General features: G+C 38.6%; 1 protein-coding gene across 4 annotated transcripts in view; it reads left to right on the top strand.

Moving 5' to 3' along the window:
• The window catches only part of ARHGEF10 (Rho guanine nucleotide exchange factor 10), a 117,980-nt gene that overhangs the window by 84,607 nt on the left and 15,602 nt on the right, over window positions 1-17,771 (top strand). For all 4 annotated transcript variants that reach the window (XM_058177480.1, XM_058177471.1, XM_058177489.1 and 1 more), the window contains 2 exons: window positions 1,821-1,963; window positions 10,744-10,918. In XM_058177480.1, the coding sequence (XP_058033463.1) occupies window positions 1,821-1,963; window positions 10,744-10,918 (318 nt within the window). The remainder of the gene's footprint in view (window positions 1-1,820; window positions 1,964-10,743; window positions 10,919-17,771) is intronic.

Genomic DNA, 17,771 nt, shown 5'->3' with positions numbered 1-17,771 from the left:
TTGATTCAGAGGTAGTAATTCCATGTTCTGATGATATGGCATTCTGGGCAATATACAAAATTCAGGTATTTTGTACCAATTAAAACAAAATTAATAGAATCTTACACCATAAAGATGGAAGGAAGAGAGCATTTGTCATCATGAAACCAGAGAAGAACTTTAAAGACCAGTAGAATTTCAACTTGACAATACAGCATTGGTCATCTGGAGTATAAATTAGACTAGTTTGATCTCCATTGGAAGAGTTGAGGACTCAGGGCGCTTCTGTAAAAAAGTCTGTCATTTTCAGAGTTCATCAATCTCATTTTTCCAGGTAGGGATAATTACTTTAGAAGTTATTTGTATGTTTGGGGCAGGTTCATGTATCTCAATTTCTTCAGAGCTTTATAGATTAGTATTGGCATCTTGAACTGAGTAGTGTTCACTATTTAGTATTCAGTAAAATGATCTGGTTAAAGGGCCTAATATTTCAGAGAGAACTGTAATGTTGAAAGGGGCAAATACAATTGAATTTTAACTGGATTTTAAATGTCTGGATTTTTTAAAATTCTTTTAAGGTTTTATATTGTATTTTAATTATATGACTTTAAGCTGCCTAGAGTCACCTTCGTGAAATGGTGCATAGAGGCTTAATAATAAATAAAATAAATACAGCTCAATTGTCCTTGGTGATTCTTACCAAACTACCTTTGTCAATTGAAGAATTAAAACACTGAATAGGGTTCTGTCTTTTCCTAAGGAAGAATTGCTACAATAATAATATGAAAAGTTTTTGTTTTGCTCTTAGTATATATGGATCCCTTCAATTGTTGATGATAGCTGTAATTCTGAATAATCACTGAAGTAAACATTAATTTCAAAAGTGTTAAAACTGAATTCCTTATCACTATTGCTGTGTATTTTTAGTCTTGCTCTGCTGAGATTAAAAACAAGCAGTATGTAATCATTTATCTTATTGTTTATGCACCATCGCACTACTCAATTAACAATCTCTGTTCACAGAGCCAATTTAGCAGCTCTGTTGAAATGCCAGTGGTGCTACACAATAGAGAAAATAAGGAAGCTATTGAACACTAAGATGAATACTAGTTAAATCAAACAGAAGAGAACTCTTCTCCATTGCTGGAGGGCAGAGAGAAGGATATTATATTTAATTAAATGAAGTTCATGACAAATCTTGAGTTACTGTCCAGAATTAGCTTTATATTACTTTGAACTCCTGTTTTCTCTTTGTTTTGTGAGTTTTGTGTAAGGAGAGCTGTCAAATGTTAAGAGGAAGATTGGCAATTAGTGGAATATTTCCAATTATAAAACAAAGTATTAAAATGCTAATGCGTGACAACTTAGATTTTGTTTTTAACTTCCTCTTAGATTTTGTTTTCACTTCCTCTTGTAATATTTGAAAAATAGCTTTGACTAGCTTTCCCCTTGACATGCAAGGGTGGCCAATACCTCTGTAAGGGTTTAAAGCCTCATTCATTCATTCATTCATTCAATTTCTGTAGCCGCCCATCTCAGTCAATGACTCTGGGCAGCTTACAGTTCAAAACTATATCACAATAAAAACAGTAAAACATTTTAAAACAAGTAAACCAATGTAAAAAACATCCAAAATGAACAAACAATACGATACTTTTAAATACCCACCCTCTGGCTATAGACTTTGGTAAAAAATGGTTTTGGAAGAGAACAAAAGGTAGAAAAAACCAATTTTAGGCAAGAATAGTTTATCATTAATAAATATATCAAGGTAATTATTATATAAATGAAGTGATTTTTTTAAAAAAAATATCTTTTTTTTGTGTGTGTGTGTGCAAAAGATGGGACCTGGAACTCAGAACCACAGAAAATAGTGAAATTGGGAGTTCTTCCTGTCAGAGGTCTTCTTGTGATGGAAGAAACCATCTGGGCTGCTTCTGGTGGACAGATATTTATAATTAATACAGAAAGTCATGCTGTAGAGGTAAGCATAATTCCCTTTCCAAACATAAGTACTTCATTTTGTGGCTTTTAATGTAATTTTCTATATAAGATGCAAGTGTGTTCTTGAATCAAAATTGCACATGAAAATAAAGTTAAGGTAAAGGTGTCTCCTTGGGTTTTACCCCTCTAGTTGTGACCAACTCCAAGATTCAAGCAGTGCTCATCTCTGTTTCTTAAGCCAAAGAGCCAGTGTTGCCTGGAGTGAGGCCAGCATAATATTGTGCCACAACAGAGACCGTTCGGCGAAACACAAAATGCTGTTACCTTCCCTCATGCTTATATGTAGTACCTATTTACCTATTTGCATTTGCATACTTTCAAACTGCAATTTCCTATGATATCAATTTGGAGAAAACAGGAATATCAGCTTAGAGATGTGGAAAGGAGCAGAACTGGTTATATTTGTATATGAATAATCTGAAATCCAAGCTTTCGCTTCTAGTGAGCAGCTTTTTTTATCGTTGAATATTTGTCTCTGATGTCTCTTGTCTTTCCAACTCTGTTGACCATCTTTTTTTTGGATGGGAGCTGTATTTTTTTTTTTGTATCAGATTGTCACAGGATGGCAAAATTGGATGTACGAGGGACCTGACAGACTTTTCTTTCAAAGAAACTCAGTAGAAATTCCTCCTTGTATATGTTCTTCGGACTCATTACGACTTTTGCTTTATGGAGATGTCTCCCTATATGATTATTGCAGTTTCCATCTTAAATAAAAAAAGGGTTTCTTTAGTGAGTTTTTGACGTGACTTGTAAAATGTAAAAATTAGTCTGTAATGGATGACTTTAATTTCACTGAATATTAATTGCAGCATTTAATCATTCAGAAGCAATGATCTGTGATATGCATTAGAACATTTTATTCTTACAGAATGAACTTGGCTATTCCATCCCTGCCTTTAGGAGTCCCACTGGTATCCCCTTGCCTGAAACTAGATGCGGTAGAAAATGAAATAACATGCAAACATCACCATATTTGTTTTTTTAAAAAAAATATATTTACTGGTATCCTTTCTTTCCTCATTATCAATTCTACAGTCTTGGACAATCATAATCCTGGAGTACGTCAAAACAGAATTGGTCTCTTCCATGGCTATGTGGTAGTGGGAGCTAACATGGAAGGAAAAGTATGGTACAGGGGTGCTTTTATTATTTATTTATTTGTATCCCACCTTTATTATTATTACAAATAACTCAAGGTGGAGAACACATCCAGCATACCTTCCTTCTCATGTTTTCCCCAAAACAGTCACCCTGTGAGACGAGTTGGGCTGAGAGAGAATGACTGGTCCAAAGTCACTCAGCTGGCTTTCATGGCTAAGGTGGGACTAGAACTTTTTTTTTTTTAAGAAAAAAATTTTTTTTTTATTTTTAAACAAACAATTCATCGTTAATCAATCAGTGTAACATCTGGGTGCAAAAAAATTTGTGTTATCATATTCAACATTTATCATTGTTTTCTTAGTCCTTATTTATCTTTCCTCTTATATTTAAATTTAATGTATTACAACAAAGTGGGGCTAGAACTTAACAGTCTCCCAGTTTCAGCCTGGTGCCTTAACCACTAGACCAAACTAGGTCTCCAAAAACTTTATTCTAGTAAGAGCAGATTCCGTTATGGTCAGGTTTGTTACTCATAGTAGAGTTAAATTTTCTCTCCATTTGGTTATACAAAGAACACAGAAGAGCATAAGCTGAACAATCTTAGACATAGGTGTTTTTTTAGAGGCATGTATGGATATCCATGTAAGCATGGGTGAGAGTAACTGTGGCATAGTGGTTTCTGAACTGGAATAGGAGGAAGAAGATCCAGGTTGCAGTCCTCCCCTAGATATGAAATTTGTTTGGGTTTGAGCTAGTTACTCTCTCTAATCTCCGGACTGGGAAGTGAAAAAATATCTGTCTACCAACTCACATGAGGGGTCATGATGGCTTATAACCTTCAATGACTGCAGTGACTTCATTTGTATGTAAATAAATAAAATATATAAGATAGGAGTGCAAGTGTATGACCACTTCAGCCTTCTTGGGTGAGAATGGGGTAAGGCACAAGCTAACACAGACTGACGAATGTGTCCTCAGCTGATATTTTTCTTGTGAGCTGCTCATTGTTCCTTATTGCATGATCAGTTTGAATCCCTAGGGATCCCATACCTTAGATAAAAGCACTAATTGCAGGAAATGTTAATTATCCAGAAGACTAGTTCTCTTTTCTCTGAAAAAACCTCTGATGAAAACCTGAGGAAATCACTGAGGAAAACAATACTCATCCAAAGATATGCTTTCTCCTGCTCCCCACCCAGAGAGAGAGGGAGAGGGAGGGAGGGAGGGAGGGAGGGAGGGAGAGAGAGAGAGAGAGAGAGAGAGAGAGAGAGAGAGAGAGAGAGAGAGAGAGAGAGAGAGAGAGAGAGAGATATTAGCAATTTTGGTATGACTTCCTTCTGTGATGCTGTTAGCCAGCAAGCAGGAGAATCAGGAATTTGAGATAGATGAATGGGGTCCATGTAGCTAGGCTTTTGATTTGATCAAGTTTCATTATTTATGCAGCCTTAAAGTGGAGCAAAGAAAGAATCAGCTTCTTAAATCCTGTTCAAAGTGACATTTTTCTCAATTCTATGATATAGCCCTCTGGGAACCCATTTATTTATTGCAACAGTCATAGACTACCTTCAATCACCAGACTCTGGTGATTTGTAATCAAAATAGTCCCATAAAACCCTTCCATTCTAGTAAAGGTAAAACAGACAGAATAGTAAAGGTAAAACAGACAGAATATAAAATGAAAAAAATCAGGAAAAAGGCAGCCCAACAAATACCTGCTTATACCTCAGAGGACCAGCAAAATGAAACTGTCCGCCATGTTCAAAAAAAAAAAAAAGACAAAGAAAATATGAGGTCCATCCTGATCTCTGACACCAAACTGTTCCATACTGGTGGGGCAGCCACCAAGGTGGCCTGCCTCTAGATCCCTGCTGACACCACCCTCCCCCTTATTATTGTCTACCCCCGCCACCTTTGTAACATAACTGCAGCCATGTTGCTCCTTAAATGTGGTGATACCTTTGCTAACAAGCACAAAACGAAGCCTTTAGGCACTGTTGAGGCTTTTTCACATATTCAATATTTTCAAGGGATAAGAACAAATTATTTGGCACACTGCATTGCATTGCTGTTGCTTCCTACCCACTGTTCGTTCCTTGCTGTTTATGTTTTTGATGCTTGGATTCTTCCTGGAATCCCAGATTCAAGCTGAGGTCAGCTCCACTTGAAAATATTTTTGTTCTAAGCTTCATGCTAGCCACCGTGATACTCCTCATTTCAGTGGTTATTGGGTACTTGTTTAGCTAGAAATAATGTTACATTTTAGGAATGATCGAAATATATCACAGCTTTTATAAACACCATCATTGGCTGGAAGGGAAATTTTCTGAAGCCTTTGCCTCAAACAGAGCTAGCACAGACATGTCTCTATTCCACTGGAGCTGAAGCAGCACTTATGAGAATGCCAAGGGAATATATATGTTGGCAAGAGAGGAAAGGGTCAAGACTGTGTCCTGTGCGGTATCTTGTCACTATTTATTTTGCAGAAGAAATTCCCTTCTCTGTAACTAGTATAAGAACTCCCAGGGTAAATCCAAAAGGCTTGGTAATGCATTAGCATCAGGTTTGCAATGCTTATTCCTAAAGGGGTCTATGCAAGCAAGCAGGGTATAAGAGTTGGTGTAGCAGTGAATGTCCTGGCCTACAAACTAGGAGTCTGTGAATTCTAGTTTTCCTTTGGGCAAGGAAGCTGGGTGGGCGACTTTGGACTTGCCTCTTTCTGTAAACCCACCCTACAGGAATATTGTAGGGAAAATAGGCAGGAGTGTTAGGTATATTTGCTACCTTGATTTGGCAATAAATGTTTAGATTAAAAATGTATACTATGTATACACATTATGTATACACATTACTATACATAATGTGAAATCGTAACTGCTAGTTGGCTTTCATTTGAATTGAGTTCTTCTCAAAAATGTTGTAATGTTGTAATGTATGTTGTAATGTATCAGCGAAATATACCGTATTTTTTGAAGTATAAGACGCAGCGGAGTATAAGATGCACCTTAGTTTTTGGGGAGGAAAATAAGAAAAAAGCTGATTGGCAGGTGGATTGGCCTCCCGGAATACCCCAAATCAGCTGTTCCCAGAGATGAATTTTAGCAACAGGTTCCTTGATTGTGAGCTCTGTGCCTTGCTTTTTTTTTGCTTTTTTTTTCTGCCTCTGAAACTCTGTTTCAGAAAAAACTTTTTTCTGCCTCTGAAAGTCTCTGAAAAAGAGCTTCAGATAAAAAGCCACTGAAGCTCCGTTTGGGTTTTTTTTCTGAAGCTTTTTTTCTGATACTTTTTTCACCCTCTGAAACCTCCTTTTGAAAAGCTGGGCGGGGCTACATTCGGAGTATAAGACGCACCCAGATTTTCACCCTTTGGTGGGGGAAAGGTGCGTCTTATACTCCGAAAAATATGGTTATGTGCAGATTAAGCACTGTGGTCTTTTGTTACTGGCAAATGGAAATGTTGTCAATGCACAGGGTTCCTAAATGCTATTTAAGGTTTAAACTGCCAGTTTATTATTGTTGTTGTTGTTTTTGTTGTTGTTATCTTTACAATTCATTATAATGTTTCTTTCCAGAGTACATTGTTCAAAATGAGAGTTTATAACAGTCCTGGATTCAAGGCACCTGTTTCACTATCTGTGCTTTCCTGCCTATCATTCATGTTGTAGCCTTTATATGGGCTTGCTAGCTTTCCCTCTTAACAATAATTATACATTCCCCCTTCAATAATTACATATAATTATAACAATGAATGATTATAATTTGTAATTTAAGTTTCCCAAAAACAAAGCCTGAAATATGCCAGATAAATGAAAATATCCCCATTTTTCCTTAATAAGCATATATAAACACGGCCATTTCTCAAACATAGTAAAATCCCTTCACGTTCTGTGAACAATGAGGCCCATTATACAGAATGTGCTATGCTTGAGAAAGCATTCTGTAGTCCTTGGCAGAGCTCTTCAGGCTGAGAATCACAAAGGATTTTGTGCTGCGTATAAATAGGGGGGAAGTGAAAGATGCAAACTATGCAATGTCTTGTTGTATCAAAAAAAAAAGTGGTTTGTTCTTTCAGGCGCCACTGGGATGAAAGAGTTGGCTGTAGCCATGAAAATGTGTGCTGGCACTCTTAAGGTTGCCATAGTGCTTGAGGAAAAGAGAAATACCAGGCTCTTTGGTCTGAAGGAAGGGGATGACTTTAGCATGGAATTATGGACCAAGCTAGCTTAATGCTAGGGCTACTTTGTTTTAAAGAGAAATGTCTTGGGAGCATAGCAACAACTATAATGGCTTATCATGGTCTGTGTAAAAGACAGGAGGACTTTGACTGTTTATGTGCATGGAGGGTGTGTGCAAGAGGAGAAAGAAGTCCTCACCCAACCATCAGCAATGAAAATGATTATGTTTCCCTTGCATGAGAAACAGGGTGGTCCTAGATGTTCTGTGTCTGATAAAGAATGAGAACGGTTGCATGGTACAAAAACGATGAATTGGAGGATGAATGAAAAGGCTTCACTGTCATATACTGATTTGTGAGAAAGAGATTCATTTATTGTTGCGTAGAATGCTCCTCATTTTAAAAAAAATACGTTCTAGGCTTCTTCAGTGTTGTGATGTAATTTCTGCCAGTTTCAGTTCAATTAATGAGCTAATTCTTGCAGGACATAAGTGTAGGTACAGTATGAGAGAGCTGTGTTAGAAAGAGCTATGTTAGATTATAGTAGATCCCCATGCTCTAGGTCAGGAGAGGTCACAGATTCCTTTAGACCATTGCGTGGATGTATGTGCTGTTGCCTGAGGTCATTCATTCCAATGTGTATGTATGTGTTCAGGAATGACTAAGAGCCAGGCTAAAGAATCTTTTAGCCGAAGAGTGATGCACATAACATGTTGATTTTACTACTTGGGTAAATAATTTATCCATCTTTCAGCGGAGCATGAAAAGTGTCACTAGGGATTGCAGCAATGAGGAAAAATTGGAGTAATTGATTCATGATCTTTTCAACAAGCTCTTCCATTTGAGAAATCTCAAAAATTTAAAGTGTTTGGCTAAAAATCACACTTATGGAAAAAGTAATGCCATCATACTGCATTAGTCTCCTTCATAAAAATACAAGTGCATTTATGTGGATGACATACGATTGTAAAATCAACCCTACAGTAAACATTGTAGAGCTGATCATAAAGATAATTTCAGAGCCTCTGGTTAAGAAGAATATTATACTGTTGGTTGTTCCCTAGAGATAGAGAAAAAATTAGTCCAGCTTTTGAATTGGACTCTTAGAAAGAGACCTAATAGTGGCAAGATAATGGAGAAATATGAACATTTTTTCCATCTGTACTTTTGCTATGCTGATTTGCAAAAAGCATACCCTTGGGCACATAAAGAGACTCTGATGATAGAATGGTATTGCTGTGCTGTATTTTTATTTCTGTTTGCTTGAAAACATTTTTCCTAATAGATATATTCTTTGTGTATTGTATGAATCTGTAGGCAAGTTCAGATGACTTTACTGTATCTCCGTTTGTAAGATAACCTTAGATCTATTTAATTTCTGCCTTCACAATTACTATAATTGGGAAAGATTTATGCCTTGTACAGATCATCAGCCATGCATTTACAGGGGCATTTTAATGAACTGATTAGGGAATATTTGTATGGACACATCTGCCCTTGCTCAACTTGAAGTTTTTCAGTGCACAAGTGAATACATGGACCATAATATGTAAAATAATGTTAATATGAGAATGTTTTTGCTTCATGATGCAGAGTTTAAGATAGTTGTCTTAAATTTAAAGTTATAAGTTCCTTGATGTTTAAAGCAGACATGTAAGTTGCAAGCATTTTAAACTAACCATTATTGTTATTGGTGTTATGAATACCCAGATTGTTGGGGCAATATGCTGACTCTGTAAACCGCTTAGAGAGGGCTGTAAAGCACTACGAAGCGGTATATAAGTCTAAGTTCTATTGCTATTGCTATTTACGCAGATAGGAACTCTTTGTTTTTCTTTCCACATTTTTTATTGTAAAGAGGCTCCTATTTCCTGTCATGTTTGGCTTGCAACCACTTTTTGACTACTTGCTGACACTTCAGTTAGCTTTCCTTGTTAGAATTTCAGCACTTCCACATATATTATTTGTTGTGAAAATAATGTCACAATTGCAATAAGAAGGCAGGGAACAAGATAGGGCACTAGTTATGCAACTAATAACTGACAGGCCATTCCAAACTGACGAAAGGGCTGATTTTAAAAGGCCATGCTTATGAGCAAAGGAAAAGGAAAGTGGCTGAATGGATGGAAGACCAAAATGAGGTTGGTCGATGAACAGAGCTGATCTCTAGGGTAAACATTATGACCTAAGGGTCAATTTCCTAAAAGTCAAGTTATGACCACAATTGAGCCCAAAATGTATGTTGCTAAATGAAACATTTGTTAAGTGAGTTTGCCCCATTTTAATACTTTTCTTGCCACCGTTGTTAAGTGAATCATTGCATTAGTAGTAACCCGGTTGTTAAGTGACTCTGTATTCCTTATTGACTTTGCTTGTCAGAAGGTCGCAAAAGCTGATCACATGACTCTGGGACACTGCAGCCATCATAAATATGAGCCAATTGCCAAGCCTCTCAATTTTGATCATGTGACCATGGGAATGTTGCAGTGGTCATAAGTGTGAAAAATGGTCATAACTCACTTTTTTCAGTGCCATTGTAACTTTGAACTGTCATTAAATGAACTGTTGTAAGTCGAGGATTGTGTGTGTGTGTGTGTGTCACTCAAGCTGAAATCAACATGTTGGTTGTCATAGAGCTTTTTATGAGCAGGTACTTGTCCCCATATAATTTAAATTAACCCCAAGGATATTTAAATTATCTTTAAAATTTTCATTACTTACCTAAGTGGTAGATTCAGGAACCTTTCCCAAAGGGGTAAGTTTGCTGCCTGCTGATGCTGATTGTATTGGTAGGTGAAAAATCATTGCCTTCATAAATTGGTTTATAAGGCAGACAGACGATTCTGTATTTTTCACAAAACAAAACAAAAATACTAAAGCCTTTGACTCAGTTTTTTAATCTAGTGCAGGGGTGTCCAAACTTGGTCCCTTTAAGACTTGTAGACTTCAACTCCCAGAGTCCCTCAGCCAGCAAAGCTGGCTGAGGAACTCTGGGAGTTGAAGTCCACAAGTCTTAAAGGGACCAAGTTTGGACACCCCTGATCTAGTGCTTTAATCCTTTTTTTTTAGCTTAGAATAAACATTATCTTTTGAAGGCCCCAAGAAATGCTTTGAAATGTCTTAATGTTCTCTAACCTGTCATATCGCAGTCATGAAGAACACAGTAATGTTGCTGTGTAATATTCACTTCCTTTCTTCAACAGGGGACTACTATTATATATTACTATGTTGTAATATAGAGGTACTGGCTCTGAGGAATATCTGAATGTCTCTGATCATTTTTCTTTTGTATTAAGTACTGCATGATAAGCACTTGTGGCCATCTCTCTTTTTCAATTCAGCCTTGGTAGAAGGCAAGATAATGTTTAGCTCATGGTGCCCTTCAGAACAGGTCCACAGTTATTTGTGTGAAAACAAATAAATATGGGTTATTGTTATTACTGTTCCTACTGAATGCTTTTTAATGGCCTCTGTCTTATTATGCAGTGCCATTTTGAAGCTCATCAAGAGGAAGGGATGGTGATCTCTCATATGGCTGTTGCAGGAGTGGGGATCTGGATTGCCTTCACATCGGGATCAACTCTCCGTCTTTTCCACACTGAAACCCTTAAACATCTCCAGGATGTTAATGTGGCCACTCTTGCTCACAATATGTTATCAGGTACCATTATTTATTCATTACCAGATTGTTTGTTTGAACAGGTCTTGCTTTGTGCGCATGATGTTAAATCTGAAGGTTTAAACTTGAGATTGTGCAACTTGATGCCCTGTCATTGGCACTTAATATCCAAAACCTATGGAAATCACCTAATAATCCAGTTTTGCTATCATTCACAAATGTGACTTGTCTTTTGCTCATAACACTGGTCTGAATGGAAACCTTAAGGACCTGATTTCTGGAAGACAAGTATTAATGTAATTGTAAAAAAAACTGCTGGATGAAGAAAATAGTAAGATAGAAAATCAGAGGGAGCCAGTTTGGCTTAATGGTTAAGGCATCAGGCTAGTAGCTGAGAGACTTTGAGTTCGAATCCCATTTTATGAGGGCTGTAAAGCACTGTGAAGCGGTATGTAAGTCTAAGTACTGTTGCTATTTAGACAGGAGGCCAGTTGGGTGATCTTAGCTGAGTCATTTTTTCTCAGCACTAGGAAAAAGGCAAGGCCAGATCATTTTTGAAAATCTTTCCAAGAAAACTGCAGGGGTTTCTCCAGACAGTCGCCAAAGTCAATCTGCATGTTTACAAAGCTTCTACTTTATCTGAAATGTTCCCCCATCCACAATTCATGTAACAGTTGCAGTAGAGTTTTTTGTACAGAGTAGCAAATATTATGTTATAGCTAAAATTGATTTGATGTGGAACAAGAAAAAGGGGGATTTGTTTAAATGTTCTTGGGTCATAGTAAAAGCTGGAAAAAGTTGAAAACAAAACAGCAAATGCATTGATCTGTAGGTAATAGACTTCTGAAAAGCAGAAAGTAAGCAATAGAATAAAAGGAGTGTGCTTTTTAACGCTTTTTACACTCGTGGCTGTATTGCTGTATATTTTACTTGCCCATTTCTTCAGGTTCAAACTATTCTGGAATGGAAGTGTTTCCTTCATAAGTAGTATAATCTAGCACACTTATACACACAAATATCTGTTTCCAAAATTACAAAGCAAGTCTACATTCTGTAACTATACTGAACATGCAGAAGGCAAGCTGTTGCTAGGTGGGCATTGCTAGAAGTAGATCCATTCCCTGCATCATTATTTAAAAATCACTGGGCTAGAAGGCATAAAAGCTATTGTAAATAACTGCTTAGTATTTACATGTTATATCTGAAGACATTCTTCTGTAGTCCTTTTTTATATATGAACATCCAGGCATGAAAGTTTAGATTTCATAAAATCCTAATCACTATAGTTGGCTCCAAAAGCCACGGTAAATTCTTTTTCACTTTTAGAACATCTGGAATTAGAGATGTAATCTCTAGTTAAATCTTAATTTTAGAATTAAGTTTCTTAATTCTATAATTCTCACCAACTACAGGTAGTCCTTGACTTATGATGATAATTGGGACTGGAATTTATGTAGTATTTGTAAGGTGTGAATGCAGCAATGGCAGTCCCTATAGTCCTGTTTGCTGCTGTTAACCAAACCATACAGCCATAAGACAAAGCGACTTCCCACCAGCTTCCCGCAATCGAGTCAGTGGGGAAGCTGGCAAAAAGTCTCTGGTACTGGGCAAACAGGTTGGCAGATAGATGCCTGGCTACTGCCAGGTTGGGGAGTGTATGAGAGTGGGAGGGAGATATGGCAAGGGTGGGAGATGCATGGGGATATGTGAGGGTGTGTGAGAAGCACAACAAAGTTTGGGGAAGGTGTGAGAGAATGCACAAGAATGCAAGAGAGGCTCAGGGAGAGAGATGAGAGAGAGATGAGATGCGAGAGAGATGTGACAAGGGACAGCAAGGGTGTAATGGAGGTATGAGGCTTGAGGAGGGCACATGAGAGTGTACTGGGGTGCAGGGGAGGCATGACAAGGATTGGGAGGATTTGCAGGGGTGCAAGGGGAGTGCAGCAAGCCTTGACAGGAGCAAGGAAGGCACAGTGGGAATAAGGAGTGTGTGTGAGAGTATGAGTGTGGAGAGATGTACGGGAAGGCTTGGTGTGGCTGCATGGGGGTGCATGAATGACCAGCATGGCAGGAGCTCAGAGAAGCTGAGGGAGGATTTATGGGTAGGGAAGACTTATTCCACTGACTTGTGAGCTTCCAAGCCAGCTACCTTATTGACTTTTTGGGGAAGGCAGCAGGGAAGGTTACGAACAGCAATCACATGATTAGTGCTGCAATTGGTGGCAAGTACGAGCCAGTTGCCAAGTCACAGATTGTGATTCTGTGACTGCAGGGGTGCTGGAGCGGCCAGAACTCCAAAGGCCAGTCATAACCACCCTTCATTCAGAACCATCATAATTCTGAATGGTCACTAAATGAATGGTCATAAGACGAGGGCTATACTATATCATTAAGCTTTGTTTTCATCATCTTATACCCATGATGGTGAACCTATGACATGCGTGCCAGAGGTGGCATGCAGAGCCCACTATGGACACGTGAGCCGTCACCCCAGTTCAGCTCCGCCACCCATGCACGCGCGCCTCCTGCTGGCTAACTGGTTTTTGAGTCTCTGCAGGGGTGCGTGAGGGGGGCCACGTGCGCATGTGGGGAGGCACATGCAGTGGGGTGGGGGGCATGCGATGTGGCACATTCGAAGAGGTGGGGCGCATGCGCAGGAGCTGCATGTGCGTTGCATTTTGGGGGTTTGGGTGCGCACATGCGCATCCGCGCTTTGGCCACTCAATCCAGAAAAGCTATCACTGTCCTATACCAAAGGAAAAATTACTTTATGGTAGGCTCTGATAAAGGCACTTTTGGTTGTTGATTATGATTGATTATATGCCATGAAGTCATTGCTGAAATTTAGTGACCACACAGATTTTTATCAATGGCAATCTGCCTCTAACTGGTCTTTCAGGACTTCCAATGGTGCCTTTATTGCCACTGTAACTGAATCCATCCAGCTTGATACTAATTATCCTCTTACATTTTAAAAACACATAAATACAACCCAGATTCATTTATTTATCCAGACACAGCAGGATAGAGTAAAACACCTGCCTAACATCACCTCAAGATATGCTAAGAAAAATGGCCTTAAATAAAGGTGCAGTTTGAGCACCTTTAAATAAAATATGCTTTCAGATCATTCCTGCTCCTAAGATGAAATCAATCTATCTATCTGTTACTTTTTATGGAAAGCATGAAAGAAGGGAACATACTGTGCATTCATCTAAAACACATATTCAGTTTGTATATCACACCCACAACTTTCTCATCTTGTAAGTAATTATATGTCAACTTACTGGGAAATCTGAAATGCTTTCTCATCCAGAAAATTGCACAACAGGTGCCAATGGTGGCATCTTTTAAATGTCGTGTGTTCTCTGTGCTTATGTATCTGGAGTGTGAGCCAATTGTGATGTTTTAACTTTTTAATTTTTCAAATGGTAAAATGATTTGTTTGATATTTTAATTGCTTGTGCATTGCTTTGAGATAGTAATTCAAGAGTTTGTTAACACAAAAAATATGATATCCATACACCTATATGTTCCACAAATATATGGCTATAATCTCATGATATGTGGATTCTTATGCAAGAACACTTTTATCTTGAGAGATTTACCTTGATAATCTGTATGTTTCAGATAGATTTAGTTTTAATTTGGAATGGAGTTGCCTATATCACATAACAAAAAAAAGAAAAATCATATCACCTAAGATGGCGCCGACGAAGGCTGCCTCGGTGAAATGCTCTCTAATTGTTTCTTTATTTCTAATTGTTCTCTGTGACTCACTACGGATTTCCTACTCACGAGACCATCTGCTAAAAATTAAGGAACATTTCTTTAAGGAGCAGCTTTCTTTAATCTCACCCCCGCCTGTCTTTACAAACACGGAGGAGATTCTAACACAGGAGGAGGCAATTCCCACGGAGCCATGGATTACTAAAAAAACCAAACGACGGAAACGAAGGAAACGAGGTAAAAGATCTGGGATCTTAATCAAGCTAAGAACTCGCACTAAAACTCCTCTGCCTTCAATTTTCCTAACAAATATACGCTCACTTGCAAATAAGATGGATGAAATACTCCTCTTAAACAAATACTATTCTGATTTTCGCAATTCAGCAGTCCTATGCTTCTCTGAAACCTGGTTAAATGAATCAATTGAAAATAGCAGCCTGAACATTCCAGGATTTCAAATTGAACGATCAGACAGGATTCCAGAAACATCTGGTAAAAGAAAGGAGGAGGCTTATGCCTATATATTAATTCAACCTGGTGTCAAGATTTTAACATAATTTACAAATTCTGTGACAACAATTTAGAGACTCTAATTATCAACTGCAAACCTTACTATTCGCCTCGTGAATTTTCCTCATTTCTTCTAATTGCTGTTTATGTCCCACCACAAGCCTGTGTAAACGAGGCATTACGAACTCTAGCTGACCAAATCATGGAGGCTGAAGCCAAACACCCTGATTCACTGGCCATTGTTTTGGGAGATCTAAACAAGGCAAACTTAAGGAAAGAACTACCAAAATACTTTCAGCATGTCAATTGTCCCACCAGAGGCAAGAATACTCTAGACCACTGCTACACAACACTAAAAGATGCCTATCGGTCTTTACCACGTGCAGCTGTAGGACACTCTGATCATTGCATGATTCACCTTGTACCTGCTTACAGGCAAAGACTTAAAGCCATAAAACCAATAATTAAATCAGTGAAAACCTGGACGGAGGAATCAGAATTAAAGCTACAGGCATGTTTTGACTGCACTGATTGGAATATTTTAAAGATACCTCTGCAGACCTGGATGAACTCACAGATACTGTAACATCATATGTCAGCTTCTGTGAAGACCTATGTGTACCTACAAGGAACTTGCGAATACACAGTAATAACAAACCTTGGTTTACACCTAAACTTAAGCAGCTACGACATTCCAAAGAGGAAGCCTACAGAAAAGGTGATAAAATGCTGTACAATCAGGCCAGAAATGCACTAACAAGGGAGATAAGAGCAGCAAAAAGAAGCTACTCTGAAAAGCTAAAGAATCAATTTTCAGCAAATGAACCAGCAAACATGTGGAAAACTCTTAAAAATATCACCGGCTATGGCAAACCTCCTTCCCAGGCTGAAGGTAATCAACAACTGGCAGATGACCTGAATGAGTTTTACTGCAGGTTTGAAAGGAAACTACAGCCACCTATCTCCACACGCCCCATCTCAGACACACCAACAACAGCCAAGCCTCCTACAACTGACCCCATTTCATTGGGTTCACAACCCCTAGTGATCACAGAAAAGGAAGTGCAGGACCTATTTCACAGACAAAAGCCAGGAAAAGCTCCAGGCCCAGACAAGATAACTCCTTCTTGCTTAAAAGTCTGTGCTCACCAATTGGCCCCATCTTCACCCATATTTTCAATAAATCACTAGAGATGTGTTATGTTCCTTCTTGCTTCAAACGCTCTACCATCATCCCAGTGCCGAAGAAGCCCACCATCAAGGAACTGAATGACTACAGACCAGTTGCTCTAACATCTGTAGTCATGAAAACCTTTGAAAGGCTAGTGCTTTCCTACCTGAAAACCATCACGGATCCGCTGTTAGACCCCTTGCAATTTGCATACCGAGCAAATAGATCAACAGATGATGCTGTTAATATGGCTCTGCACTACATCCTACCTCATCTTGAGTCTCCAAAGACCTATGCAAGGGTCCTTTTGTAGACTTTAGTTCAGCATTCAATACCATCATTCCAGACATTCTTCTAACTAAGCTAAACCAGCTACAGGTACCGGAACAGACTTGTAAGTGGATCACAAGCTTCCTAACAAACAGGAAGCAGCAGGTGAAGCTAAGCAAGATCACATCAAATACCTGTACAATTAGCACAGGGGCCCCAAGGCTGTGTGCTCTCCCACTTCTCTTCTCTCTGTATACCAATGACTGCATCTCCAATGATCCATTTGTTAAGCTACTGAAGTTCGCAGATGACACAACAGTGATTGGTCTCATTCGAGACAATGACGAATCCGCATATAGACGAGAGGTCGAACGACTAGCCTTGTGGTGCAACCAAAACAATCTGGAACTGAACACACTCAAAACCGTAGAAATGGTGGTAGACTTTAGGAAAAACCCTTCCATACTTCCACCTCTCACAATACTTGACAACACAGTATCAACAGTAGAAACCTTCAAATTTCTGGGTTCTATCATATCGCAAGATCTCAAATGGACAGCTAACATCAAAACATCATTAAAAAGGACAACAAAGAATGTTCTTTCTGCGCCAACTCAGTAAGCTCAAACTGCCCAAGGAGCTGCTGATCCAATTCTACAGAGGAATTATTGAGTCTGTCATTTGCACCTCTATAACTGTCTGGTTCGGTTCTGCAACCCAACAAGAAAAACACAGACTTCAGAGGATAATTAGAACTGCAGAAAAAATAATTGCTACCAACTTGCCTTCCATTGAGGACCTGTATACTGCACGAATCAAGAAGAGGGCCATGAAAATATTTGCAGATCCCTCGCATCCTGGACATAAACTGTTTCAACTCCTACCCTCAAAACGACGCTATAGAGCACTGCACACCAGAACAACTAGACACAAGAACAGTTTTTTCCCGAAGGCCATCACTCTGCTAAACAAATAATTCCCTCAACACTGTCAGACTATTTACTGAATCTGCACTACTATTAATCGTTTCATAGTTCCCATCACCAATCTCTTTCCACTTATGACTGTATGACTATAACATTACTGGCAATCCTTATGATTTATATTGATATATTGACCATCAATTGTGTTGTAAATGTTGTACCTTGATGAACGTATCTTTTCCTTTATGTAACACTGAGAGCATATGCACCAAGACAAATTCCTTGTGTGTCC

This window comes from Ahaetulla prasina, chromosome 1 (assembly GCF_028640845.1).
Source record: "Ahaetulla prasina isolate Xishuangbanna chromosome 1, ASM2864084v1, whole genome shotgun sequence".
Lineage (NCBI taxonomy): Eukaryota > Metazoa > Chordata > Lepidosauria > Squamata > Colubridae > Ahaetulla > Ahaetulla prasina.
The sequence above is the reverse complement of the archived record's forward strand: the minus strand, read 5'-3'. Positions and strand labels throughout refer to the sequence as shown.